General features: G+C 31.7%; 2 protein-coding genes across 7 annotated transcripts in view; one reads left to right on the top strand and one right to left on the bottom strand.

Moving 5' to 3' along the window:
- Positions 1-27,385, top strand: part of LOC109162588 (putative late blight resistance protein homolog R1A-4) — a 121,948-nt gene that overhangs the window by 25,142 nt on the left and 69,421 nt on the right. Inside the window, exons 2-4 of one of the 2 annotated variants that reach the window (XR_002051115.1) lie at positions 24,197-26,362; positions 26,997-27,003; positions 27,117-27,225. Coding sequence is in view for 1 of the 2 variants with exons in the window: in XM_019311265.1 (XP_019166810.1) it covers positions 24,197-26,362; positions 26,997-27,003 (2,173 nt within the window). In the remaining variant the exon portion in view is untranslated. The remainder of the gene's footprint in view (positions 1-24,196; positions 26,363-26,996; positions 27,004-27,116; positions 27,226-27,385) is intronic. The other variant, XM_019311265.1, reaches the window with a different exon arrangement.
- Positions 3,419-8,934, bottom strand: LOC109162587 (putative late blight resistance protein homolog R1A-4). 5 transcript variants are annotated; one of them, XM_019311257.1, is made up of 9 exons: positions 5,779-8,934; positions 5,540-5,652; positions 5,292-5,421; positions 5,106-5,195; positions 4,744-4,884; positions 4,577-4,661; positions 4,317-4,375; positions 4,102-4,195; positions 3,419-3,966 (listed from the first exon to the last, which is right to left on the bottom strand). In XM_019311257.1, exons 1-2 carry the CDS (start codon positions 8,737-8,739, stop codon positions 5,590-5,592), a joined length of 3,024 nt encoding a protein of 1,007 aa, XP_019166802.1. In that variant the 5' UTR covers positions 8,740-8,934; the 3' UTR covers positions 3,419-3,966; positions 4,102-4,195; positions 4,317-4,375; positions 4,577-4,661; positions 4,744-4,884; positions 5,106-5,195; positions 5,292-5,421; positions 5,540-5,589. The 5 variants fall into 5 exon arrangements, with proteins under 5 accessions (XP_019166802.1, XP_019166804.1, XP_019166803.1 ...); XM_019311259.1 differs by having other exon boundaries at positions 4,317-4,349; XM_019311258.1 differs by having other exon boundaries at positions 5,314-5,421.

Genomic DNA, 27,385 nt, shown 5'->3' with positions numbered 1-27,385 from the left:
TCTGCTGCTCTGGTATAAGAATTAAACTGCAGTTCTGATACATTTCTAAAATACCGATCATTGTTCTTGAATCTTGACAATAAAAAAATGATGCTACAAGTAGTAATAGTGAGCTTGAAGGTGCAAAACAAAATATTTTTCTTGATCTGCCTAGATTGGAATAAGCTTGTCTTTTCCTGTTTTCTTGTTGTGCAGTAAAGCAACTTTTTAAAGCTGGAATATAAGTGTTTTTTCCTTGTTGCCAGTAATTGAAAGGCCACATGAATCTCTAACTGATGTGTGGGGATCATTTTCCTAACTGGCTGCTTTAGATTGATATTATGGTACTCATAAATGAGTGCTAACATACAAAAATATGAGGAGGCATGCACTGATAGGTACATTTTCATTAAGTTCCATACGCTGCTTCTTACTTTTGTTGACCTAATTATTTCAGGTATTACAGTTGATTTATTTTCTGATGCAAAAGTTTTGCCTCAGCTGCAAGAGGTATGCACAAAGCATAGGTATAACCAGCTTCTGGTTCACATAGTTACACCTGAATAGTAACAAAGCAACAAAATAAAGGATGTTTAACATTGAGCACAATGTGACCAACTATAGTTTCTTCGTATTAATGAATTTGCAGGCAGAAAATATGTTTGCACACAAAGATGAGATTTATTCACGCCCTAAAAAAACATGGTTTATGACAGAAAAGGAGAAAAAGCTTGTGGCAAAGGTAGCTAAAGTGAGTATGCCCTTCCTGTGAATACCTCATAATTAACCTATGTATTTTATTTATCATTATTGAAAACCACTTCCTTTCCCAGTAGAAATGCTAATTACCTGTCATCAACCAAGTAAATGCCAATGGCAATATGAGAATAGTTTCATGACACATGTTCTATCACTTAATTTAATTCCTTATTTTAAATTTATATTTCTAAATATGGGTGGAATTTTGAAAATTCTACCAGGGCTCTATGGAGAAAGGAAGTGGTTCTGTAAACAAGGTAATCAGTGCTGAACAAGTAGAAGACCTCAAGATGAAGGAAAAGAGGAAGCCAGAGCATGAGGAGCTTTATTGTTTGGGATTTATGTAATTTGACTATTGACTGTCTGCTCATCCTGCTAATTATTATGATTATTACGCATGACAGAAAAATCTAAATTAGTTTGTTATATTAGTTTGTTAATAAATTTTTGTTATGTTAGTTTGTTAATATAAATTTCTGACAGAAGTGGATTCTAATCACTCTGTAAGTCATTAGGCACCCTCTTAAAATTGATATCTAATTTTTGTGGTGTTGCTCTGAACATAGCCGACCAAACCATATGATTGTTTTCATTTTGTAAAAAAACCGACGTGTTATGTTAATTTTTTTTAAAATTAAATACGTACAATGTCGGTTATTAATAAATAACTGACGCCGTATGTATTCATAATATATTTTTTACCCACATACAACGTCGGCTATTTGTTAATAGCCGACGTTGTATGTTTTAATAATTTAAAAAAAAATATACAAAGTCGGTTATTTATTTAGCCGACGTTGTATGTTTTCGATACAACGTCGCCCAGAACAACGTTGCTTTTTAGCCGACGTTAAAAGCCCAATTTAGCCGACGTTAAAAGCGTTCTGTGTAGTAGTGCCCCTTTTGCATCTCTCCAGAACAACGCCAGACCCCCACCTAAACCCGCACGGTCCACACTACACATCCCCTCAAAGCCTAATTTCACTCGCACCTGTTCCACTCGAAAACTTTTCGCCTTCGTCTCCATCAAGAAGACGAAGAAGGGCCGCTGCTTGGACACAATGCCCAATAATTCACGAACCGTCCGGGTACCACCCATTCCCCGGCAGTTCCAGCTGATAATACTCATTTGGCTTGGCGAGCCTGGTCCACCAGACCGCCATCATCTCGTTTTTTGAGTTCTCACCCATGGTTACATCTTCATCCTGTGGGCTAGCCGTTGACCCATCCTCCTCTCTGCGACGTTTTAGATCGCCTTGTAGAACCCCGCTCTCCTCCATGGCCACCAGTGTCAAGGGAGACGGACTGGCGGCAAGGATGTTGGACTCTACAGCTTTTTGCGTTGAGGTTGGCAGCAACCACTTTGCCCTTACAGGCTTCACCCGTCGCTGAGGTCCTGCCCTCATCCACGCCCCGAATGGAAAAGCCTCACGGAGAATGCCTTCTTCGTACACCCTTTTGCATAACTTATCGGAATGGCCTAGCACCCCGCAACCGAAACAGAACGTACTGAGTCTCTCATAACGAAAAGAGACCCACTGCGACGTACCATCCTTCCGCAACATCTTCAGCCGTCTCTTCAGGGGTGTCGCAACATTCAGACGCATTCTGATTCGAAAGAAGCTTCTCCAGGCACCTCCAAAATTAAATGGATCTAAAGTAACGAAGGTCCCCACATAATTCCCAATCTTCGTGAGGAAATCAGTAGTTGCGTACAAAGCCGGTAGTCCGTGTATCTGAATCCAGAACGAGACAGAGTCCAAACTGACATCTTCCGGCCTGACATTGATCGGCACAATCTCGCAGACCAGCATGTTATTCTCGAACGTCCATGGACCATCATCAAGGACCCTCTAAAGATCCTTCGGGTGGGGAAACTGGAACATGAATAGTTCATCTGATAATGGCACTACCTGCATGCCCATCACCGGACGCCAAACCGAGGTCAAGACCTGTTGCATGTGCTCGAATTTTATCGGTCGATCTGTAAGGAAGCGACCGACGAGATTATGTTGGATCGCCGCATCATGATTGGAATGGATGTCTCGCGCCTCCATCCCACCGGATTCCTCCTCAGTGATTGTCAGGTCCGCACATCTATCCTCAATCTACCGGATATCCATGATGACCAGAGGGAAACGAATCGTCGCGATGACCAAAGTAGTACAGATTAGTGTTGAGATCTCCATCAGAACAAGCGCCACAAATAAATAGAAACCCTAGCTTAGACGCCTAGGGAGAAACCTCTCTTAGACACGGCTAAGAGAGAGGTCCACAATCAGAAAGCACGAAACGGAGCACGATTACAGATCACGATCGGAGATCATGATCGGAAGAAACACGGCGTGATGCGGAGATTGCGGATGATATATTACTCTTTTACTTCAAGTGCATCTTTTTTTTTTTTGAAAGTTTACTTCAAGTACATCTATTTGTCGAACATTGAAATAATAATTGTAATTTGAATCAAATACTTAGTAATTATAATGTGTTTAAGTAGAAAATGTTTTCCAAGGACCTTGTGGTCTAGTAGCACCAAGTCGTTCTCCCATTTGGGAGATTGTGAGTTCAAGTGGCATTGACTCTTTGTACTTGAGTAGATTTCAGAAGTAATCCAGAATGGATAACATGCTATATAGCTTCTAATCTAAAGAAAAAAAGAAAAAAAAAAGGGGGGGTTTCCCATTTCAGCTTGCTAGTCTCAAATACGCTTAGCAGAAGCTACAACGTAAAGCTAGGGCCACACTAATCCAATTTAATTGACCGGCCGCAATGTCAAATATTCGGTTAAACATCAAGCTAAGGGAGCTCTGATCTTCCATATAATAACATATATATCTCAAAACTAACCACTTTAGACATTGAAATTACAATCATGCATGCTCGAGTTTATTAGCTTCCCATTTCAGCTTGCTAGTCTCACCCAAGGTAATATTTGCAAATTATATTTATTCCTAGTCAGAGGATTTACCAGTATGCTTGAGTTATTCTGCAAACTGCAATAGCATCTAGCTTGTGTTTCAACACCATCTATTAGCATATTCTGCAATAGCATCTAGCTTGTGTTTCAACACCATCTATTAGCATATTCTGCAATAGCATCTTGAGCAAATTAAAGATAGTAGCCTACTATTCAGCTATCCATTGCCTTGAGAAAACCGGGTATTATCATATATACTGCATCTTTCGATTATCTGGCCGGGATTGAGCAAGTTTATGCTTAATGCCCTGCAAAATCAGAAACATTTGGCTGTCAATTCAAACAATAGCTTTTGAATGAGAAATTAAACCAGAAAATTAGTCATGTTTTATTATATATCAAATAGTATGTTAGTTGCAATATGTCTTTATTTGCATAAGTACCATATATTTTTCAAACAACAGTAAATTCACTGTGAGCTCCGTCAACTCATCTTTTAAGTAGTGATTCCTCATAATCAAGTCCGATGATTTTGATCTATAGAAAAATAAGACAACGAAATAAGATCGGAGAAAGAAATAGTAAAAGCTTTTATAAAGAAAGTAAAAAATTAAGAATGAATTGGAGCATGTTAGTTGTACTATACGTAGCTTCTAACCTCAAACATTCTTCATCGTCTATCTTTAATCGCCTGCAAATGAGAAACTATTTGTCTGTCTGTCAAAGGTAAAATACAAATTAAAGCAATATAATTTCTCTATTGAAAACCTTTCCATTCTCTGTTGTGGAAAACCATGCTTATTCTGCAGGCTCTACAACCTCTATAAAGAATACAATTTTTCTGCAAGCCATTTCATAGTTCATACAATGCATTATCTGCAGTCTAGAGCATTCAGTTACTTAAAATAAAAAAATTACCTGAGGACTAACTTTAGGATTTGAGAGTGATGTTTATGAAACCAGGATCGCTGTCAAATATTTGATTTGATGCCTTACAAAATGCCTAAAATGGATGTAATCAATATCTCGATGCATCTATAGTCTATAGATTTCAATTGCTTCAAACAAAATGGTTAAAACCTCACCTGAAGAACGACTACAGGATCTAAAGCCCTTTGTTTGAAACAAGAATCACAGTTAAATCTTTGATTAATTTGAGGCCTTTCAAAATGCATGAACTATCACTTTGGAAATTTGTCAAAATGGTATCCAATTTGCATACCGATCTGTGAAAGCATTTTAGTACTTCAGGTTAATTGCAAAACAGAAAGGAATCAGAGATGTAAAGTAGTATGATCATCACATCATCAATACCAACTAGTGAGAGACAGAACTGATGAACAAAATAAAACAATAAGTGTAGTCTCACTATGAATTTAAAGTTTTAGTTGGAACAAAACACATCCATCCTTCAATTAGAAGGAAATAACTAATCAAGTCTTCTTACCTTGATCTAGATCTTCAATACTTGACTACTAGCAGCTTAGCTTCCCAGTTTGAAAATGTTTTCAAAAACGTATTCAATTGACATACCAATCTGCAAAAAGAACATTAGTACTCGGGATTAATTATATTAATTGCGAGAGGTAGATAAAAGAAATAGATATGTAAATTAAAGTAGTATGATCATCACATAATTCTTGCCCCAGTCATACATCTTCTTCTCCTTCAAATATAATGTTTGCTAATAAAAAGTTATACACCGTCTTTTTAACACCAAGCTCTTCAGCCCATCTTTCAAGACCAACTTCTAGATACTCGATCTGCTGGTTTCTTAATTCCATTAGTGAGGAATCATTAAATCTTAACCAATATAATGAATTTATTTTTTGTATATGTACTGTATTTGGCATGAAAATAAAAATATAACCTAACACATACCATTTTCCAACAGTTATTTACTATATATGAGGCTGGCCGCCCAAGTCATCTTACATAGACAATTCTGTATGTGTATTCTGTGAGTCATCATATTCGGGGCCAAGGATTTTGATCTGTGAAGTTAAAAATAATGCACAAAAACAAATGAGATCAGAAAAAAAGAAATACTAACTGATTTTGTAAAGAAAGTCAGCATTGAATAAAAAAGAAATAAAAAGAAACATGATTTAGCTTCTAACCTTAACATCCCTGGGTCTTCTCTTCTGTTGTAACTGCTTGGCAGAAGCGATAAGGGAAGAGTTACACCCCTCCAACTCAATTGACTCCAGGAAGCAAATTTCTGCAAAATGCATTGGGATCTGTTCCAAACAATTGCAGGATCTTAAGACTAAGTGCCTGAGCGTCTGAAAGTACTGGCCAACTACCCACTGCTTGAGTTCTTTAGCTTCAAGGAGCAAGAATATTAATTGATGAAATCTTCCATTAGCTACTTTCCATACTGTTCCATGGAAAGCATTTTCCAACTTGAGCACCTCAAGATAGGGTAACCTGGCAATTACATTTAAATCCCCCTCAGAAATATTAGTCCCACTCAACTTCAACTTCTTCAATCTTGAAGGATACATACACTCTTTTGGTAGTGCTGCATTCAAACCAATAGAATACGAAATGCTAAGCTTCTCAACCACTTCCAAACAGTCAAAATGATCCAAAGTAATAGGATTGCTGCAACATCCATTAATGTGACTGGGCTCCATGTCATCCTTCAGGAAAATTTTCAGATTTTTTATGTTAGGGAACTTGCTGTACACCGTTTGTCTACAATTAATTGGTCTCACCACCCAAGATAATGTTTGTAAATTCTTTTTATCTGCATTTGGAGGATCTACCATATATGAATTGCCAAGTTCGAGATGCCTTAAGTTTGGCGGCTTCCAAATACTAGATGGCAAATGGACTGTTGGTGCTCCATTACCATAAACAACAAGTGTCTCTAAATTTGGATTATTTGACACGACATCATCCAAATCCTCAAACCATTGTGTTATGGATAGGTATCTCAGAAAAGCTAAACCTCCTAATTGCACTGGCACTCTTTGAAGTGATATACAAGTATCAAAAGCTAAAACTCTTAATAGCTTGGGAGGAACAAACATTTCAGGATTTTCAAGAAAGAAGAAAATGGAGCGAGGGATGTTGGTACCAAAGAGCACATAATAGTCAAAACTGTGTGAGTAAGAACTTAGCCAACGACAGGAATTTGTAAATGTTTTTAATGATAATCCTGAATGTTGCTGAGTATTTACTGCACATAAAATACCTTCTTTTTGAGATTCTCCTACGCAGAAGCTATGTAAGGCACTGTGCATTCTACAAGTCTTTATTTCGCTGATACAACTTTGATCTTCAATTAAGAGAATACTTCTGTCAGTAAGCTCTTGTAAGTACCCATAAGCTTCATCTTCTAACTCCTTATGTTTCAATAATGGCTTCACAAATCCCTCGGCAATCCACAACCTTATAAGCATTTTAACCAGAATTTTTTTACGTTTTGGGAAGACTCCAAAATATAGAAAGCAGACTTTCAAATGATGTGGCAACATATTATAACTAACACTGAGTGCATTGCGATCTAGAAGTCCCAATGACTCTAATTCCTTTTCAATCTTTTCCCACCCTTGTTGTATGTTGTTGCATTTAGATAAACGCTTGGCAACTTCAACAATTAACTGGGGTAATCCATCACATTTCTCCACAACACGGTTCCTAATTTTTTCAAATTTAGGGGCCAAGTGCTCTTCATCAATAGAAAGGATATTACAAAATAGCTCCCAGCTTTCTTTTGGATCTAGCAGAGTCATCTTATGGGTATGGACTTTTAGGTCTAAGTGTCTAGTCACTAGTAATATGCAACTTCCAACTAATCCATTAAAAACACAATCTCTTACGTCAGTCCAAGCTTGCTCCCAAGTTTGCTTGCTCATAATGTTGTCCAAAACAATTAGATACTTCTTACCACCAAAGCATTTGTGTACCTGCATTGCTACTTCATGAGGAGTGCTTCCCTTTTTAATTACATTTGGCTCTTCTACTGGTGTAATTGAGTGAAGAAGTTGGCTTAGTATTCCGCTCTTATTGTACTGTTGAGGTACAGTAACCCAACCTCTTACATCAAAATAGGATGCAACTGATGGATCTTCATACACATTTCTTGCTACAGTCGTCTTTCCAATACCCACCATTCCAACAATTGAGAATATACCTGGTATGGCATAATTTTGAGAAAAGAGTTGGTCCTTTATCACTCTACAATCATGGTGACGACCAACCATTCTGCCCTCAGGCTTTAGAAAGCCGTGCGAGGTGGATCCATCAGATTCAACATTCGTAGAGCTAGCATGTTTTAACCAAGTATTTGATGGTTGAGTTTGATTTGCCTCATCATCATCATCATCATTGCTGCTTCTACTTTTGATTATGTTCAACAACTCTTGTACGCTTTCTGCTGCTTCTTGCAAGGTGTGATGGAGTTTCTGGGAAGCTTTTTTTAGACGTCCGGTGTGTTTGGCTTGAAGGAAATCTTTTAATTGTATTTGGAGGTCATCTTCAGCTTTGAGTGCGAAGTTTGTGATTCTGGTTTCCAATTCTTTGATTGCAGCACCAGAATTATTGGAATTCCTCTCCTTCAATAAGCAGCCTCGCAGGGTAGAAAGTTGCTGTGAGAAATATGCCATTGTTATTGCTGCTTTATCATCAAAACCATACACCTTTGGGAAGTATTGCTCAATTTTTTTGATGAGACTAGTTAAAGCAACACTACACATTTTTGATGAGTACAACAGGTCTGTTGCATATTTTGCAGCTTCTTTCAAAGTTTGATGGAGGAGGAGTTGATGGGAAGCTGCAGCTTTTTCTCCGTGTTGATGAAGGATGAAGTTGCTAAGGTGTAGTTCAATGTCGTCTTCAGCTTTGAGTGCAAACTCTCTGATTTCCACTTCTAAATCTCTGACTTTGAGTACTGCATCACCATCACCACTGGATTCCATCTGGAGAAGGGCTTGCAAATAAGAAAGGTTTTCAAGGAAAGCGTTGATTCCTGCTCGATCATGATCATGGAGAGACAGGCTTACCCTTGCTGTTTTCCGAAGAAACTCAATCTCAATGGTTTTAATCAGAGAAGCTAAAGCAACACAAGCCATCTATCTCTCAATTCCAATCTTTAATTTAACTTGCTGGATGGTAAGAATATGTATGTAGTTTTAAGTTTTGGTATTGCACACTGAAAAACTAGATCGATCAAATATGCAAGCAAGACTCTGATCTGAGAAGAGCTTAAATTAGCTTATAAAGTTTATTAATAATCTAAAATTAAAGTGATAGAGGACATGAATGCATTATTTCTCCTCTCAGCTTTTTTTTCCATTATAATCATCTGTCCTTCCGGCCATGCTTTATTTGTCGTCTTCTTATCCGCCCTACCCTACACATCACTTCCATAGTTCAATATCAATTATCAACCTCATAGCTAAACGTACAATTCCTTTCCTATTATACATTAATTAATTATTATAATAATATCTACTATATATATATATCTACTATCTACTATATATATATATATATATATATATATATATATATATATATATATATATATATATATATATATATACTAATAAGAGCCCAAGAGAGTTAGGCCTATAATGGGTAGAAAAAATGGCGGTCAAACTTTTTAATCAAATGAATAGCTTAGATTGATCAGATTTTAATTTTTCCTTAAGATTTCCTAATTTATCCTTAATGAATATGATTATCCGTTAAGTTTTTTGTTAAATATTATCTTTTTCGTTAACTTCTGTTAGTTCACCGTTAACTTACTCATTGATTTCAATAAGAAAGGTCTTAGGTTCAAACCTCATCCCAATCAAAGTTGGCATAATTAGTACTCTATTTTACTCTTATTAAATTAAATAATAATTTAGTAGCTACAACAAAAAATAATACATATGCATTTCTTTAATTTAGAATTATGTGTCTACAATGTCTTTATTCAAAAAAAATTATTCATTATTAATAAATTAAATAAGAGAAATAATTGTATTAGTTATATTGTCTTTATTTTTCTCAAATATCAAAATCCTTTACATCCAAATTCATCAATTGATTATATTCGCTACATTGTCCCTACAATGTCTTTATTAAAAAAAAATTATTCATTATCAATAAATTAATTAAGAAAAATAATTTTATCAGTTATATTGTCTTTATATTTCTCCAATGTAAAAATTTTTTACATTCAAATTCATCAATTGATTATATTCACTACATTGTCTATTATCCTTTTTGTGCAATATTTTTTAATAAAATATCAAAGTTAAAATACAAAATAATGCTATATATTTATTTACCAAGTAGTTTATTAATACCATGAAAAAATTAAAAAATTATAATTAATAAAGCCAATCATATTAACTACTTGAGGGATTTGTTGACAAAGAGAGTATTCAAATCACACAACAAATTGAAGTGAGAATTACCTCGCAATGTCCTTGTTTGACAATCAGCAGTTAGCAGTTAGCGTTGGCGGATTATATTAGCAGATTTGACCAGCGAATTATATCAACGGTTGAAAAAAAGATATTTGAAAAAATTAACTGTTTAGATTAACATGTAAAATGACCTAAGGGTGTATATATATATATATATATATATATATATATATATATATATATATATATATATATATATATATATATATATATATATATATATATATATATATATATATATATATATATATATATATATATATATATATATATATATATATATATATATATTTAATTATAATAATAATAATAATTGTTTTTAAAAAATAAAAAAATATAATTAAGCCAATCATATTAACTACTTGGGCGATTTATTGACAAAAAGAGTATTCAAATTACACAACAAATTGAAGTGTCCTTGTTTGACAATCAGCAGTTAGCGGTTAGCGTTTTGAAGTGAGAACTATCTCGCAATGTCTTTGTTTGACAACCAGCAGTTAGCGGTTAGCGTTAGCGGATTTGACCAGTGAATTATATCAACGGTTGGTAATTAAAAGATATTTGAAAAAATTAGTTGTTTAGATTAATATTTAAAATGACCTAATAATAATAATAATAATAATAATAATAATAATAATAATAATAATAATAATAATAATAATAATAATAATAATAATAATAATAATAATAATAATAATAATAATAAAGTTTTTAAAATATAAAAAAATAAAAAATATATAATTAAGCCAATCATATTAACTACTTGGGAGACTTATTGATAAACAGAGTATTCAAATCACACAACAAATTGAAGTGGGAAACTATCTCGCAATGTCATTGTTTGGCAATCAACAGTTAGCTCTTCAATATTAGTATATATTTAATATTTTATGCCCTAATTTTTATTTGCTCTCCCTTATGTCCCGTATTTGGTTTCAACCATACCTATACAATTATTTTATAGAAAATTAATTATAATCAATCTTGACTATATTATCTTGCATTTGCAAACTTAGAATTACCTATTTAAATACGCAAATTCAACATTCAATTATCTATGTATGAACAATTTCAATATAATCTTGCATTGATAAATACTTTAAAGTACTTATTTAAAAAACACATTGGGCATTATCTCACTCGCGCAATGCGCGTAAAAAACTAGTATATATATATATATATATATATATATATATATATATATATATATATATATATATATATATATAATATATATATATATATATATATATATATATATATATATATATATATATAAGAGCCCAAGAGAGTTAGGCCTATATAATGGGTAGAAAAAATGGCGGTCAAATTTTTTAATTAAATGAATGGCTCAGATTGATCAGATTTTAATTTTTCCTTAAAATTTCTTAATTTATCCTTAATGAATATGATTATCCGTTAAATTTTCCGTTAGATGTTATCTTTTCTGTTAATTTCTGTTAGTTCACCGTTAACTTACTCATTGATTTCAATAAGAAAGGTCTTAGGTTCGAACCTCATCCCAATCAAAGTTGGCATAATTAGTACTTTATTTTACTTTTATTAAATTAAATAATAATTTAGTAGCTACAACAAAAAATAATACATATGCATTTCTTTAATTTAAAATTATGTGTCTACCATGTCTTTAATAAAAAAAAAAAGTATTCATTATCAATAAATTAAATAAAAATTCTAAATTAAATATTAGTTATATTATATTTATTTTTCTTCAATATAAAAATTCTTTACATTCAAATTCATCAATTTATTATATTCGCTACATTGTCCCTACAATGTCTTCATTAAAAAAATTATTCATTATCAATGAATTAATTAAGAGAAATAACTTTATTAGCTATATTGTCTTTATATTTCTCCAATGTAAAAATTATTTACATTCAAATTCATCAATTGATTATATTCACTACATTGTCTATTATATATTTTGTGCACTATTTTTTAATTAAATATCAAAGTTATAATACAAAATAATGCTATATATTTATTTACCAAGTATTTTAATTAATACCATGAAAAAATTAAAAAAATATAATTAATAAAGCCAATCATATTAACTACTTGATGGATTTGTTGACAAAGAGAGTATTCAAATCACACAACAAATTGAAGTGAGAACTACCCCGCAATGTCCTTGTTTAACAATCAACAATTAGCGGTTAGCGTTAGCGGATTATATTAGCGAACTTGACCAGCGAATTATATCAACGGTTGGTAAAAAGATATTTGAAAAAATTAGCTGTTTAGATTAACATGTAAAATGACCTAAGTGTATACATATATTTAATAATAATAATAATAATAATAATAATAATAATAATAATAATAATAATAATAATAATAATAATAATAATAATAATGTCCTTGTTTAGCAATTAGCAGTTAGCGGTTTGCGTTAGCGGATTATATTATCGAATTTGACTAACGAATTATATCAACGGTTGGTAAAAAGATTTTTGAAAAAATTAGCTGTTTTGGTTAACATGTAAAATGACCTAAGGGTATAATAATAATAATAATAATAATAATAATAATAATAATAATAATAATAATAATAATAATAATAATAATAATAATAATAATAATAATAATAATAATAATAATAATAATAATAATAATAATAATAATAATAATAATAATTGTTTTAAAAAATAAAAAATATAATTAAGCCAATCATATTAACTATTTGGGGATTTATTGACAAAAAGAGTATTCAAATCACACAATAAATTGAAGTGAGAAACTATCTTGCAATGTCCTTGTTTGACATTCAGCAGTTAACTCTTCAATATTAATATATATTTAATATTTTATGCCCTAATTTTTATTTGCTCTCCCTTATGTCGCGTATTTGGTTTCAACCATACATATACAATTATTTTATTGACAATTATAATCAACTATATTATCTTGCATTTGTAAATTTAGAATTGCCTATTTAAATACGCAAATTTAACATTCAATTATCTATGCATGAACAATTCAAATATAATCTTGCATTGATATACTTTAAAGTACTTATTTTAAAAAAACATTGGGCATTATCCCAATCACGTAATGTGCGTAAAAAACTAGTATACTAATAAGAGCCCAAGAGAGTTAGGCCTATAATGCAATCGTTATACCCTACACCACAGCGCGCCGCGCGCCTCCCAAAACGATGTCGTTTTGAGAGGCGCGGTAGGAAGTTGCTGTAATTATGTGTATTTGTTCATACAATTATGTATATTTGTTCATACAATTATGTATATTTTTTATTATGTACATTTTTTATACAATTATGTACATTTTTTATACAATTATGTACATCCGAATCAGGAAATTTTGTGTATTATGTTAAAAGTTTATGTTTATTATGTATTATGTTAGATTATGTGTATTATCTTTTAAAAAACAGTATGTATATTTTTTGTTATACAATTATGTACATTCATGTATAACATTATGTACATTTTTTAACATGAGATTTTTTTAAGGAAAATTAACCGCCAAACACTGGGTAGCGAAACTTTAAAAAAAAAATAAAAATCTGAAACGACGTCGTTTTGCATCTGGGCGCACAATGCAACGCGCACCGTGGTGCGGGATATAAATTGCCCCTATAATGGGTAGAAAAAATGGCGGTCAAATTTTTTAATCAAATGAATGGTTCAGATTGATCAGATTTTAATTTTTCCTTAAGATTTACTAATTTATCCTTAATGAATATAATTATCGGTTAATTTTTCCGTTAAATATTATATTTTTCGTTAATTTTTGTTAGTTCACCGTTAACTTACTCATTGATTATAAGAAATGTCTTTGGTTCGAACCCCATCCCAATCAAAGTTGGCATAATTAGTACTCTATTTTACTGTTATTAAATTATCAAATAATAATTTAGTAGCTACAACAAAAAATAATACATATGCATTTTTTTTTAATTTAGAATTATGTGTCTACAATGTCTTTATTCAAAAAATAATTATTCATTATCAATGAATTAAATAAGAGAAATAATTTCATTAGTTATATTGTCTTTATTTTTCTTCAATATAAAAATTCTTTACATGTAAATTCATCAATTGATTATATTCACTACATTGTCCCTACAATATTTTTATTAAAAAAAATTCATTATCAATAAATTAATTAAGAAAAATAATTTTATTAGTTATATTAACTTTATATTTCTCCAATGTATAAATACTTTACATTCAAATTCATCAATTGATTATATTCACTACCTTGTCTATTATATTTTTTGTGCACTATTTTTTAATTAAAATATCAAAGTTATAATACAAAATAATGTTATATATTTATTTACCAAGTATTTTATTAATACCATGAAAAATTAAAAATATATAATTAATAAAACCAATCATATTAACAATTTGAAGAATTTATTGACAAAGAGAGTATTCAAATCACACAACAAATTGAAGTGAGAACTACCTCACAATGTCCTTGTTCGACAATCAGCAATTAGCGGTTAGCGTTAGCAGATTATATTAGCACATTTGACCAGCGAATTATATCAACGGTTGGTAAAAAGATATTTGAAAATTTTAAATGTTTAGATTAACATGTAAAATGACATAAGGGTATACATATATTTAATAATAATAATAATAATAATAATAATAATAATAATAATAATAATTGTTTTTAAAAAATAAAAATAAATAAATAAAATAATTAAGCCAATCATATTAACTACTTGGGCGATATATTGACAAAAATAGTATTCAAATCACACAACAAATTGAAGTGAGAAACTATCTTGCAATGTCCTTGTTTGACAATCAGCAGTTAGCTCTTCAATATTAGTATATATTTAATATTTTATGCCCTAATTTTTATTTGTTCTCCCTTATGTCCCGTATTTGATTTTAAACATACCTATACAATTATTTTATTGACAATTATAATCAATCTTGACTATATTATCTTGTATTTGTAAACTTAGAATTACCTATTTAAATACACAAATTCAATATTGAATTATCTATGCATGAACAATTCCAATATAATCTTGCATTGATATACTTTAAAGTACTTATATAAAAAAAAACATTAGGCATTATCACAATCGCGCAATGCGCGTAAAAAACTAGTATATATATATATATATATATATATATATATATATATATATATATATATATATATATATATATATATATATATATATATATATATATAAAGTTGGCAACTATAATAATGCAATTAACTATTTGCCGTTACTTTTCAATTTATTATATATTTTTGAAAAATCGTCATAACTATTTCTTAAAATATTTGTATATCTAAACTTACAACTTAGGGGGTGTATTCAATCATGACTTTCGTAGAGTTTTAAAGACTTTTATGAACTTTAAAAGTTTGGAGGTATTCAATTCAAACTTTTAAAAAGTCTTTAAAAGTCAGGCGGTATTCAATCAAGATTTTTAAAGAGTCTTTAAAAGTCATGTGGTATTCGATTAAGACTTTTAAAGAGTCTTTAAAAGTCTTTAAAAGTCATGTGGTATTCAACAAGTTATGAACTTTTGTAGACTTTTTAATTTTAGGACTTTTGTAGACTTTTCATTCTCAAATATAAATAGTTGAAATCCAACCATCAACCTCAAGATTTCAAAATTTTCTTTCTGACAACTTTGAATGTTTTCTCTCTCTATTTAAACTCCATTTTCTCCATATTTAAACTTTATAAACCTATCTAAATTCAATAAAATTATTTTTTTTCTTCATTATCCTATATTTTCCTCATACCTAAACTCTACCAATTTTTCTCTCTTTCCTAAACTTTACATTGATGTTGTTCGTTGTCTCAAATTGCTATTGCAAATAATAGTTCTTTGCATGATGCCTAGCAATATATCAAGTATAATATATATATATATATATATATATATATATATATATATATATATATATATATATATATATATATATATATATATATATATATATATATATATATATATATTAGATTTGGGTGAAGAACTATATAATAAGAAGAATTTTATGATATATTATAAATGTTTTGTAAGAAAATTATAAATGTTAAGAATCAAAATCATTGAAAGTTTGTAAGGATGTATTCAATTTATAATTTCAATGACTTTTGTAGATTTTTTAAAATAAAAAGTTGATAAAAGTCTATGAATGTTATTTATAAAGACTTTTATAGAGTCTTATAAAGTTTTAAAAAGTTTTGAACGACTCTATGAAAGTCAATCAAAGTTTATTAAAATCAATCATTTTAAAAGTCTTTAAAACTCTACAAAAGTCATGATTGAATACACCCCCCTTATTTTTATATCTAAACTAATTTATTTAACTATCCCTAGTAAATTACTCGTGTGATGCACAGATAAACTTATTTTATTATATATTTATATAATAAAATTAAAGATGAAGTCATAAATAACTTTAATATTTGAAAATGTATATTTATTTGATTATAAGATCAGTACAAAATTATCAATAATATATGACTTGTTTGTTTACAATTATAGTAAAAAAAAAAAAAAAATTGATTTGTAGTATTTTTTTTTGAAAGCCAACCAATAAATGATTGTATTAATGAAGCAAAGCAGCAATAGAGTAAGGAGGGATTGAATCCCATAACATAAACTGGTCCTGAGTAAAAGCTAAAGAAGCTAAAACATGTGTAGACGAATTAACCTGTCTAGAAACATAACTTAATGAGCAATAAGTAAACGAAGCCACCAACGTCCTGCATTGGTCTATTGTGGACCCAAAATTGATTTGTAGTATGATTTATGTAATTATATTTTTTCTTAAGAGTAAATACCAGCCAAGGTCCCTCGAATGAAGAAGGCGACGAAAGCTTACCAGTTAGTTTTGAAGACTGGAGAAGTGAAGGCGGAAGTTCTCGAGTGCTTGCAATATGAATGGCTCGGGAACGTCTGAGTAATTTCTACAGTGGTGAAAGAGTAAAAGGAAGCTCATGCGTCTCTATTTATAGGAGATTATTTGGGCGGGAATGGCTTAGCGAATCCGAGAAGTTTCTCATAGATCACGAGGCAACCGCAAGCCGGCACGTGGTCGTGACGTCATCGAGATAGCCACGTGGAAGGGATCGGTTCAGGTTCCAAATAATGACCTGGCCTTTCATCTTAGACCGTTTTTCCCGAGCTGTCAAAACGATCCAGGCTGGGGGGGGGGGGGGGGGGCTCTTAGTAGGATAAATCCCGACCGACACCTCCACGTGGGCTTTGCTCGATCATCGTTGTTCCACTCGCATTGACCTAAATCGCTCTACTCTTCCCGGCCTCTTTGCCCGACCTCTTTGCCCGACCCCTTTGTCCCGATCCAGATCTTCTCAGTCGCCCTACCTTAGCGCCAAAGGTGAGGGGAAGACACATGCCAATGAGAGGAGCCGACAAAAGGCTAAACTTGCACGGTGACACGTGGATAACGCGTGTACTACATGTCGATGGGGAGGAATGCTATAAATACTCCTCGAGGGCTAGGATGATAGGACTTTTGGAAGATTAAAAAGATTTAGCCCAGAGTTGCCCGACCGCCTTCAGTCGGTTCTCGAGCTAGGTCATTTAGATTATCCTTAGGTCCACGTGTATTAACACTATCAATAAGTACTAGGCTAATAATCAAAATTATTATTCTATGTTTTTTTAAAAAAAAAAAATTCAAGCTAACAATTAAAGTAAAAAGATTGTTTATTTAGAAAATAAAAATAAGTACAAGATCAATCCCTTTTAATAAAAAAAAAAAATGAGTACAGGCTAACAATTAAAGTAAAAAGATTGTTTATTTATAAAATGAAAATAAGTACAAGATTAACCCCTTTCAATAAAAAAAATGAGTACAAAGTCATGTTTGAACTATAAAGAGAAAATTTTCAAAATGGTCATCCGACTGTGGTCTTTTCTCAAATTGATCCTGTGACTTTTAATTGCACCCAAAGTAGTCCTCTAAGTCTCTAACTATAGTGAAAATCCTTAATTACCAGTTTTACCCCTCATTTTAACACCCACTTAACACCAAAACTAACGGAGGACCATTTTGACTTAAAATTCAATAGTCAGAGGACCACTTTGGGTTAATTTAAAACTCAAGGAACCAATTTGAGAAAAGGCCATAGTCGGAGGACCATTTTGGGAATTAACTCGGAGTAATATTTTCAAATTAGGTGCATGACTATATAATTTGTATCGCATTTGGTCATACCGTCTAATTTTCTGGTTAATTTCTCAGCCAACTATTGCTGAAATTTCAACGAGAAAAATAATTTTTTTCATGTAATAGTTGGCCGAAAATACTCTTTTAATTAAGGAATATTGTTTCGTCATTGAAATTTCGACAATAGTTGACCGGAAACTTGGGCAACAAAATTAGATGACAAGACCAAATGTAATATAAATTACATAGTCATCCATTTAATTTAAAAATATTAATAGTTAATGACCAAATTTGATACATGTACAATAGTGAAATTCTTTTAAAATTAAATATAAAAGTTAAAATATTAAATAATTTTGTACTAGATTCTTTCACATGAACACTGCATAGTCATCCCTGGCATGCTTGGTTAGTCCCAAATGTCACATGGATTGAAGCAATAATAGAAAAAATGCTCACATGCAAGAAGTATAAGAGACATGGAGTTTGAAATAGCTTTTAATATTCTTAATATTTATAATTCAAGCCAGGTTAAGTGTTACTACAAGTCAAGCGAAATACTCTTTCTTTAAAATTTTATTTGCTACCTTCTTTGAATTGGTGCTAGGCGACAGTTAAACCCAGTATTCGTGCCATGGTGCAAATCCCTTTCTTTTTTCAATATGAGACAAGTGTTTTTTTACAAGCCTTTCCACCTCTATTTTCCAACTCAAATGCGTCTACTTTGAGAATCAAGTTCTCATTCACCCATTATCCGTTTTGAGTGAATAATATATTGATCACTTTATCTCACTATGAAGAACCCAAATCCACTTTGACCTTACACAAAGCGAAAGTGGACCCTACATATATTTGTACCACAAAATAGCACTTACAATATCATTTTTGCTATTTTTTCCAACACTTAGAGGATGTTTGGTTCATGGAAAATGTTTTCCAAAGGAAAATATTTTTCTTAAAGTGGAGGAAAATGTTGTTTTCTAGTGTTTGGTTCATAGAATTCATTTTCCATTGGAAAATGAATTCTTTTCAAATTTGAGGAAAACAAAATCCTTGGTTGGACCAAGGATTTTGTTTTCCATGAAATATGGGAAGAAAAAGTGATATGAATTGCCTATTTTACTCTTGTTTTCTTTTTTAATTATATATTACTCTTATTAATTTGTAGGGGCATATAGGTCTTTATACTCGTTATTCCTTATAATTCCAAATCTAACCCAACAATGGAATTAGTATTCCAAGCAATTCTTTTTCCACTAACCAAACAATGAAATTCATCTTCCTAGTAATTATTTTTCAATGGAATTTCAATTCCACTTCCCTTAAAATATTTTCCGTGAACCAAATGAGTCCTTAGTTTTTTCCAATTTTGAAAATACGATTAGAAAACTTATAAATTAATTTGGTTCTTAAGAGTTTTTCTCTTTGTTATTTGTTGACATCTATCATTCCTCTTGTCCTATAAGTTGCAACCATTTGTAGACTTTAATTTTTTATTTTTATTTTTACAAGTTCATGATGATGCCAATACATAGTACAAATTGAGAGTTGTTAGTTATATATAAAAACATATATATTTGGAGTTGTTTGGATGTCTCATTTGCTATTCGAATCTAAAGATAGGTTTTGCTCCTTTTTTTTCAATAATTTTTTTGTTTTAACTAATGAGCAATATATGGTCTAAAGTTACATCCTATTGACTATTATGACATTTTTAATAAAGTTTTAGAATTTTGTAGAACATTAATATTGGCTATCCCTACCATAAATGAAAAGAAGATGTCCTCCAATTAGTCACATGGGCTTAACTCAGTACAGTATTTAGGAAAAGAAGATGTTATGCAATTAAAAGAATTCATGTGATAATTAATATTTTGAAAAAAATATTTTTGATCCATAAGCATTATTGAGTAGTATGTAGTGATATTGTCCTCGTGGACTAAGCTCAATAGTTCAGCAGCAGTATTTGGGAGAAGCGACCAAGGTTCGAATTTTGGTGGCAGTAACATGGGAATTATGTCAAAAGTTAAGTTGGCATCTGTTGAATCATTGAGTAATTGTGATTTACATCATGCCAAATGTTCTGTCGGATCGAAGTGTGAATTCAACCTTTTGAAAGAAGAAGTACGTAGTGATATACCTAAGCCATTTTTTTTTAGAAAAAAAAAAAAAAAAACACGATCAATATATTTTTATTCTTCTTTGAAATGCTAAACGTGTGTTGAAGCTTTCAATGTTAGTGTTGATATTGTAATTTTTTTTAAAAATTATTATAGCCGGCCAACATTAATTATTAAATTGTCTTAATTACTTGCCGGTAATTATGCTTCTGAAGCTTCAATAATTAAAAAAAAAATTGAAGTTTTTTTTTTTAATTTTATTTTACAAGTTAGCCATATTGAAGCATAATCTAATCTAATATATATATATATATATATATATATATATATATATATATATATATATATATATATATAAAATAAGCCATCATGTCCATATTTTTAGTGCTAACCATTTTGTACTTTGTGTTTTTAAAGTTGTACTATATAATTTTTTTAGACAAAAATATCCTTACCGTTATAACTTCCGTTATCTTTCAATTACTTTTACCATGCACTTGCATCCAACATATATCTTTTTATATTCTTTAATGATAATAACATTTGTAGACATTAATAAATAAGTTTTATTTCATTTTGATTTTACTTACTAAAAATTTATTAGTTATTCTTCAAAATATAAATATTGGGCATATATTTTTGCGCATACATTAAAAATGTGAATAATGTATTCCATTTGGTTGATGATGATATCAATGCAAATTACAAATTTGATGTTGTTAGTAATATATAATAAAATAAAGGGAAAATGACACATTTTCCCCCTAAGTTATATATTTATAGCACTTTTTTCCCCTCAATTATTTATGTAAGCACATTAGTCCCCTCAATTATTTTAAAAGTGATGGTTTTTCCCCCTAATATATTAAATTGACATTTCTACTCTTCAAGTAAACATTTTATTTATTTTACTTCTCCAACAAATTATTGCGTATATGTAGCGATTACCACAGTTTGATTCGAACTGAACCAGACACTATAACAATCGAATTAAAAGTTTTTGGTTATGATTCAGATCTAGAACCCAATATTTGGATTTTAATTTATTAAATTTAAGAAAAAAAAAAAAATTGGATCATGAACCGTGAACCGGCGGTTCCGGATCCGGTTCGCGATTTTGAACCGTCTTTATTTTAAAATTTTATTTTTTATTTTAAAATAATCTAAATTCAACAATAAATGTATTTTATTTTTTCAGTTCGAAACATGAACAGGCCATTCCGGTTCGCGATTTTAATAAACTCTAAATATCACGTTTTGATTATAAATTGTAATTGGAATATTTTGATTTGGTTGCTATAGTATCTGTTTGGTTTGAACCAAATTATAGTAATAATTTGTTGGAGAAGAAAAATAAATGAAATATTTATTTTAAATATTTATTTTAAGGGTAAATATGTCCATTTAACATTTCAGGAGGAAAAAGAGCCACTTAAATAATTTAGAGGGAAAAAATGCTATAAGTATATAACTCAGTGGGAATAAATGTCATTTTCCCTAAAATAAATTTCGAATTGTCAATTTTAAAATACAAAATATTTTTCAAATTTCAAGAAGTAATTTGAAAAGAAAATATTTAAACATTGCTTCACCCGTGCAATTTGGTAGACTAATAATTATTTGACCATTTTTACCTATTTTGAAGACCAAAAATGTTATTAACCTTTAAAAATGTCTGACTTGTTAGAGTGATATATAGTTAAATAAGGGATGTTAAACTAGTTTAGATATAAAAATAAGTTGTAAGTTTAGATATACAAATATTCTTTAAAATAATTAAGATGATTTTTCATAAAATATAATAAATTGAAAATACAACACTAAATAGTTCATTGCATTATTAAAGTTGCCAACTTTATATATTAATTAATGTATAATATAGGAAATTAAAGGAATTATTTAGTTGTTAACTATTATGCAGTATGATGGCATCGTGGTTATCATTTTAAATAGTCGTTATATCGTAGATGTGCACCGCGGTAAAAAACGGCGCCGTTTCTTTAAGTAAAGAAACGGTCAGCTGTTACTGTTAATGGAGCATGTTTGGTGTATTAAACACCAACTGAAACTATATTGTATCTAAACTGACACTGCCTCACGTATTATTTTTATATTATCAAGTGAAACTGCAATTGAAATGAAATGAAACTGTAGTTGTGTTGAAATGAAACTCCATTTTATACGAAATGAAACTGAATAACAATTTCACATATTTGAGTGATATTACCCAACGAAACTGTAGTTATATCAAAATGATACTTTAGTTGTGTTGAAATGAAACTGCAGTATATATAAAATGAAATTGAATAACATTTCACATATTTGAGTGTATATTGTGCAATGAAGCTGTAGTTATATCAAAATGATCATGGAGTTGTGTTTTAATGAAACTATAGTGTATATAAAATAAAATTAAATAACATTTTCACATATTTGAGTGTATAAATATCGAATGAAACTGTAATTATATTGAAATGAAACTGTAGTTGTGTTGAACTGATACTGCCGTGTATACAAAATTAAACTGAATAACAGAGTTACATTTTTGCGGAACGGCGCGGAACGGTACGAAACAGGTACCATTTCTTTCATTATACAAAACGACGTCGTTTTGAAGCGCAATGCATAATCGATTATGCACCGCGGTGCATGATATAATTATAGGTTTGAATTTCAGTGGTGGGCTTAAATTCTTTGTGCTATATAACATAGAGTAAATACCCAAAATGGTCCCTCAACTATAGCTAAATTCACAAATTGGTCATCGACTTTCAATTTTAACCAATTAAGTCCTTAACTTTGCAATTTTAACACGATTTGGTCCTTCGAACACTTTTTCATTAACGCCCGCGCCCGCGCCGTCATCGACGATCTCCAGAAGAACCTGCAGCTCTCATCGGTGCACATGAAAGCCTCCAGGATGACGCTGCACCGGTTCGGAAACACGTTGTCTTCTTCACTCTGGTACGAACTCAACTACATTGAATCCAAAGGGAGGAAGAAGAAAGGCAACAGGATTTGGCAGATTGCTTTCGGCGGTGGATCCAAATGTAACAGTGCGGTCTGAAAATGCAACCGAAACCTTAAAAAATCGACGATGGACCATGAAATTACATATATATCTTCAAAAATCACAGTCAACAAACGGTCAAATAGACGGAAGACCAAATCGTGTTAAAATTACAAAGTTAAGGACTTAATTGGTTAAAATTGAAAGTCAAGGACCAATTTATGAATTTAGCTATAGTCGAGTAACCATTTTGGGTATTTACTCTATAACATATACTACCTAGTTATGAGGTTGATATGGAAGTGATTTGTAGGGTAGGGCAGGGTAAGAAGGCAACAAAATAAAGCATGGTGGGGAGGACAGAAGATAATAATGAAAGTTTGAAAAAAGATGATAGGAGAAATATAATATATATATAATGCATTCATGTCCTCAATCACTTTAATTTTAGATTATTAATTAATAAAATTACAATAAAAACATATATGGCAGCAAGCTAATTAATTAGCTCTTTCCAGATCAGATCAGACTGTTACTTACATATTGGATCTAGTTTTCAGTGTCCTAAACCCTAAACTTAAAACTACTACATATTCTTATATTACCAGCAAATTAAAGATTGGAATTGAGAGATAGATGGCTTGTGTTGCTTTAGCTTCTCTGATTAAAACCATTGAGATTGAGTTTCTTCGGAAAACAGCAAGGGTAAGCCTGTCTCTCCATGATCATGATCGAGCAGGAATCAACGCTTTCCTTGAAAACCTTTCTTATTTGCAAGCCCTTCTCCAGATGGAATCCAGTGGTGATGGTGATGCAGTACTCAAAGTCAGAGATTTAGAAGTGGAAATCAGAGAGTTTGCACTCAAAGCTGAAGACGACATTGAACTACACCTTAGCAACTTCATCCTTCATCAACACGGAGAAAAAGCTGCAGCTTCCCATCAACTCCTCCTCCATCAAACTTTGAAAGAAGCTGCAAAATATGCAACAGACCTGTTGTACTCATCAAAAATGTGTAGTGTTGCTTTAACTAGTCTCATCAAAAAAATTGAGCAATACTTCCCAAAGGTGTATGGTTTTGATGATAAAGCAGCAATAACAATGGCATATTTCTCACAGCAACTTTCTACCCTGCGAGGCTGCTTATTGAAGGAGAGGAATTCCAATAATTCTGGTGCTGCAATCAAAGAATTGGAAACCAGAATCACAAACTTCGCACTCAAAGCTGAAGATGACCTCCAAATACAATTAAAAGATTTCCTTCAAGCCAAACACACCGGACGTCTAAAAAAAGCTTCCCAGAAACTCCATCACACCTTGCAAGAAGCAGCAGAAAGCGTACAAGAGTTGTTGAACATAATCAAAAGTAGAAGCAGCAATGATGATGATGATGATGAGGCAAATCAAACTCAACCATCAAATACTTGGTTAAAACATGCTAGCTCTACGAATGTTGAATCTGATGGATCCACCTCGCACGGCTTTCTAAAGCCTGAGGGCAGAATGGTTGGTCGTCACCATGATTGTAGAGTGATAAAGGACCAACTCTTTTCTCAAAATTATGCCATACCAGGTATATTCTCAATTGTTGGAATGGTGGGTATTGGAAAGACGACTGTAGCAAGAAATGTGTATGAAGATCCATCAGTTGCATCCTATTTTGATGTAAGAGGTTGGGTTACTGTACCTCAACAGTACAATAAGAGCGGAATACTAAGCCAACTTCTTCACTCAATTACACCAGTAGAAGAGCCAAATGTAATTAAAAAGGGAAGCACTCCTCATGAAGTAGCAATGCAGGTACACAAATGCTTTGGTGGTAAGAAGTATCTAATTGTTTTGGACAACATTATGAGCAAGCAAACTTGGGAGCAAGCTTGGACTGACGTAAGAGATTGTGTTTTTAATGGATTAGTTGGAAGTTGCATATTACTAGTGACTAGACACTTAGACCTAAAAGTCCATACCCATAAGATGACTCTGCTAGATCCAAAAGAAAGCTGGGAGCTATTTTGTAATATCCTTTCTATTGATGAAGAGCACTTGGCCCCTAAATTTGAAAAAATTAGGAACCGTGTTGTGGAGAAATGTGATGGATTACCCCAGTTAATTGTTGAAGTTGCCAAGCGTTTATCTAAATGCAACAACATACAACAAGGGTGGGAAAAGATTGAAAAGGAATTAGAGTCATTGGGACTTCTAGATCGCAATGCACTCAGTGTTAGTTATAATATGTTGCCACATCATTTGAAAGTCTGCTTTCTATATTTTGGAGTCTTCCCAAAACGTAAAAAAATTCTGGTTAAAATGCTTATAAGGTTGTGGATTGCCGAGGGATTTGTGAAGCCATTATTGAAACATAAGGAGTTAGAAGATGAAGCTTATGGGTACTTACAAGAGCTTACTGACAGAAGTATTCTCTTAATTGAAGATCAAAGTTGTATCAGCGAAATAAAGACTTGTAGAATGCACAGTGCCTTACATAGCTTCTGCGTAGGAGAATCTCAAAAAGAAGGTATTTTATGTGCAGTAAATACTCAGCAACATTCAGGATTATCATTAAAAACATTTACAAATTCCTGTCGTTGGCTAAGTTCTTACTCACATAGTTTTGACTATTATGTGCTCTTTGGTACCAACATCCCTCGCTCCATTTTCTTCTTTCTTGAAAATCCTGAAATGTTTGTTCCTCCCAAGCTATTAAGAGTTTTAGCTTTTGATACTTGTATATCACTTCAAAGAGTGCCAGTGCAATTAGGAGGTTTAGCTTTTCTGAGATACCTATCCATAACACAATGGTTTGAGGATTTGGATGATGTCGTGTCAAATAATCCAAATTTAGAGACACTTGTTGTTTATGGTAATGGAGCACCAACAGTCCATTTGCCATCTAGTATTTGGAAGCCGCCAAACTTAAGGCATCTCGAACTTGGCAATTCATATATGGTAGATCCTCCAAGTGCAAATAAAAAGAAACTACAAACATTATCTTGGGTGGTGAGACCAATTCATTGCAAACAAAAGGTGTACAGCAAGTTCCCTAACATAAAAAAGCTGAAAATATTGCCCAAGGATGACATAGAGCCCCCTAGTCACATTGGAGGATGTTGCATTAATCCTATTATTTTGGATCATTTTGACTGCTTAGAAAGACTTGAGAAGCTTAGCGTTTCGGTTTCCATTGGCTGTAATGCAGCCCTTCCAGAACAGTGTATGTATCCTTCAAGACTGATGAAGTTGAAGTTGAGTGGGACTAATATTTCTGAGGGGGATTTAAATGTAATTGCCAAGTTACCCCAACTTATGGTTCTCAAGTTGGAAAATTCCTTCCATGGAGCTGTATGGAAAGTTGCTGAAAGAGGATTTTCTGAATTAAGATTCTTGCTCCTTGAAGCTAAAGAACTCAAGCAGTGGGTAGTTGGCCAGAAGCACTTTCAGAGGCTCAACCACTTAGTCTTAAGATCCTGCAATTGTTTGGAACAGATCCCAATGCATTTTGCAGAAATTTACTTCCTGGAGTCAATTGAGTTGGAGGGGTGTAACTCTTCCCTTATCGCTTCTGCCAAGCAGTTACAACAGAAACGAAGATCCAAGGATCGTATTGTTGAGGTTAGAAGCTAAAGCATGTTTTATTTTATTTCTTCTCTATTCAATGCTAACTTTCTTTAGTATTTCTTTTTTCTGATCTCATTTGTTTTTATGCATTATTTTTAACTTCACAGATCAAAATCCTTGGCCCCGAATATGATGACTCATAGAATACACATACAGAATTGTCTATGTAAGATGACTTGGCCAGCCAGCCTCATAGTAAATAATTGTTGGAAAACGGTACGTGTTAGGTTACATGTGTCTTGCTCTTATATTTTTATCTGCATGCCAAATACAGAACATGTAGTTGCATATACAAAAAATAAATTCATTGGTTAAGATTTAATGATTGTGAAGGAGAAGAAGATATATGTTGGTCATTAAAGATCTTCTACTTCAT

Source organism: Ipomoea nil, unplaced genomic scaffold, assembly GCF_001879475.1.
Source record: "Ipomoea nil cultivar Tokyo-kokei standard unplaced genomic scaffold, Asagao_1.1 scaffold2951, whole genome shotgun sequence".
In the NCBI taxonomy this organism is placed as follows: Eukaryota; Viridiplantae; Streptophyta; class Magnoliopsida; order Solanales; family Convolvulaceae; genus Ipomoea; species Ipomoea nil.
The sequence above is the reverse complement of the archived record's forward strand: the minus strand, read 5'-3'. Positions and strand labels throughout refer to the sequence as shown.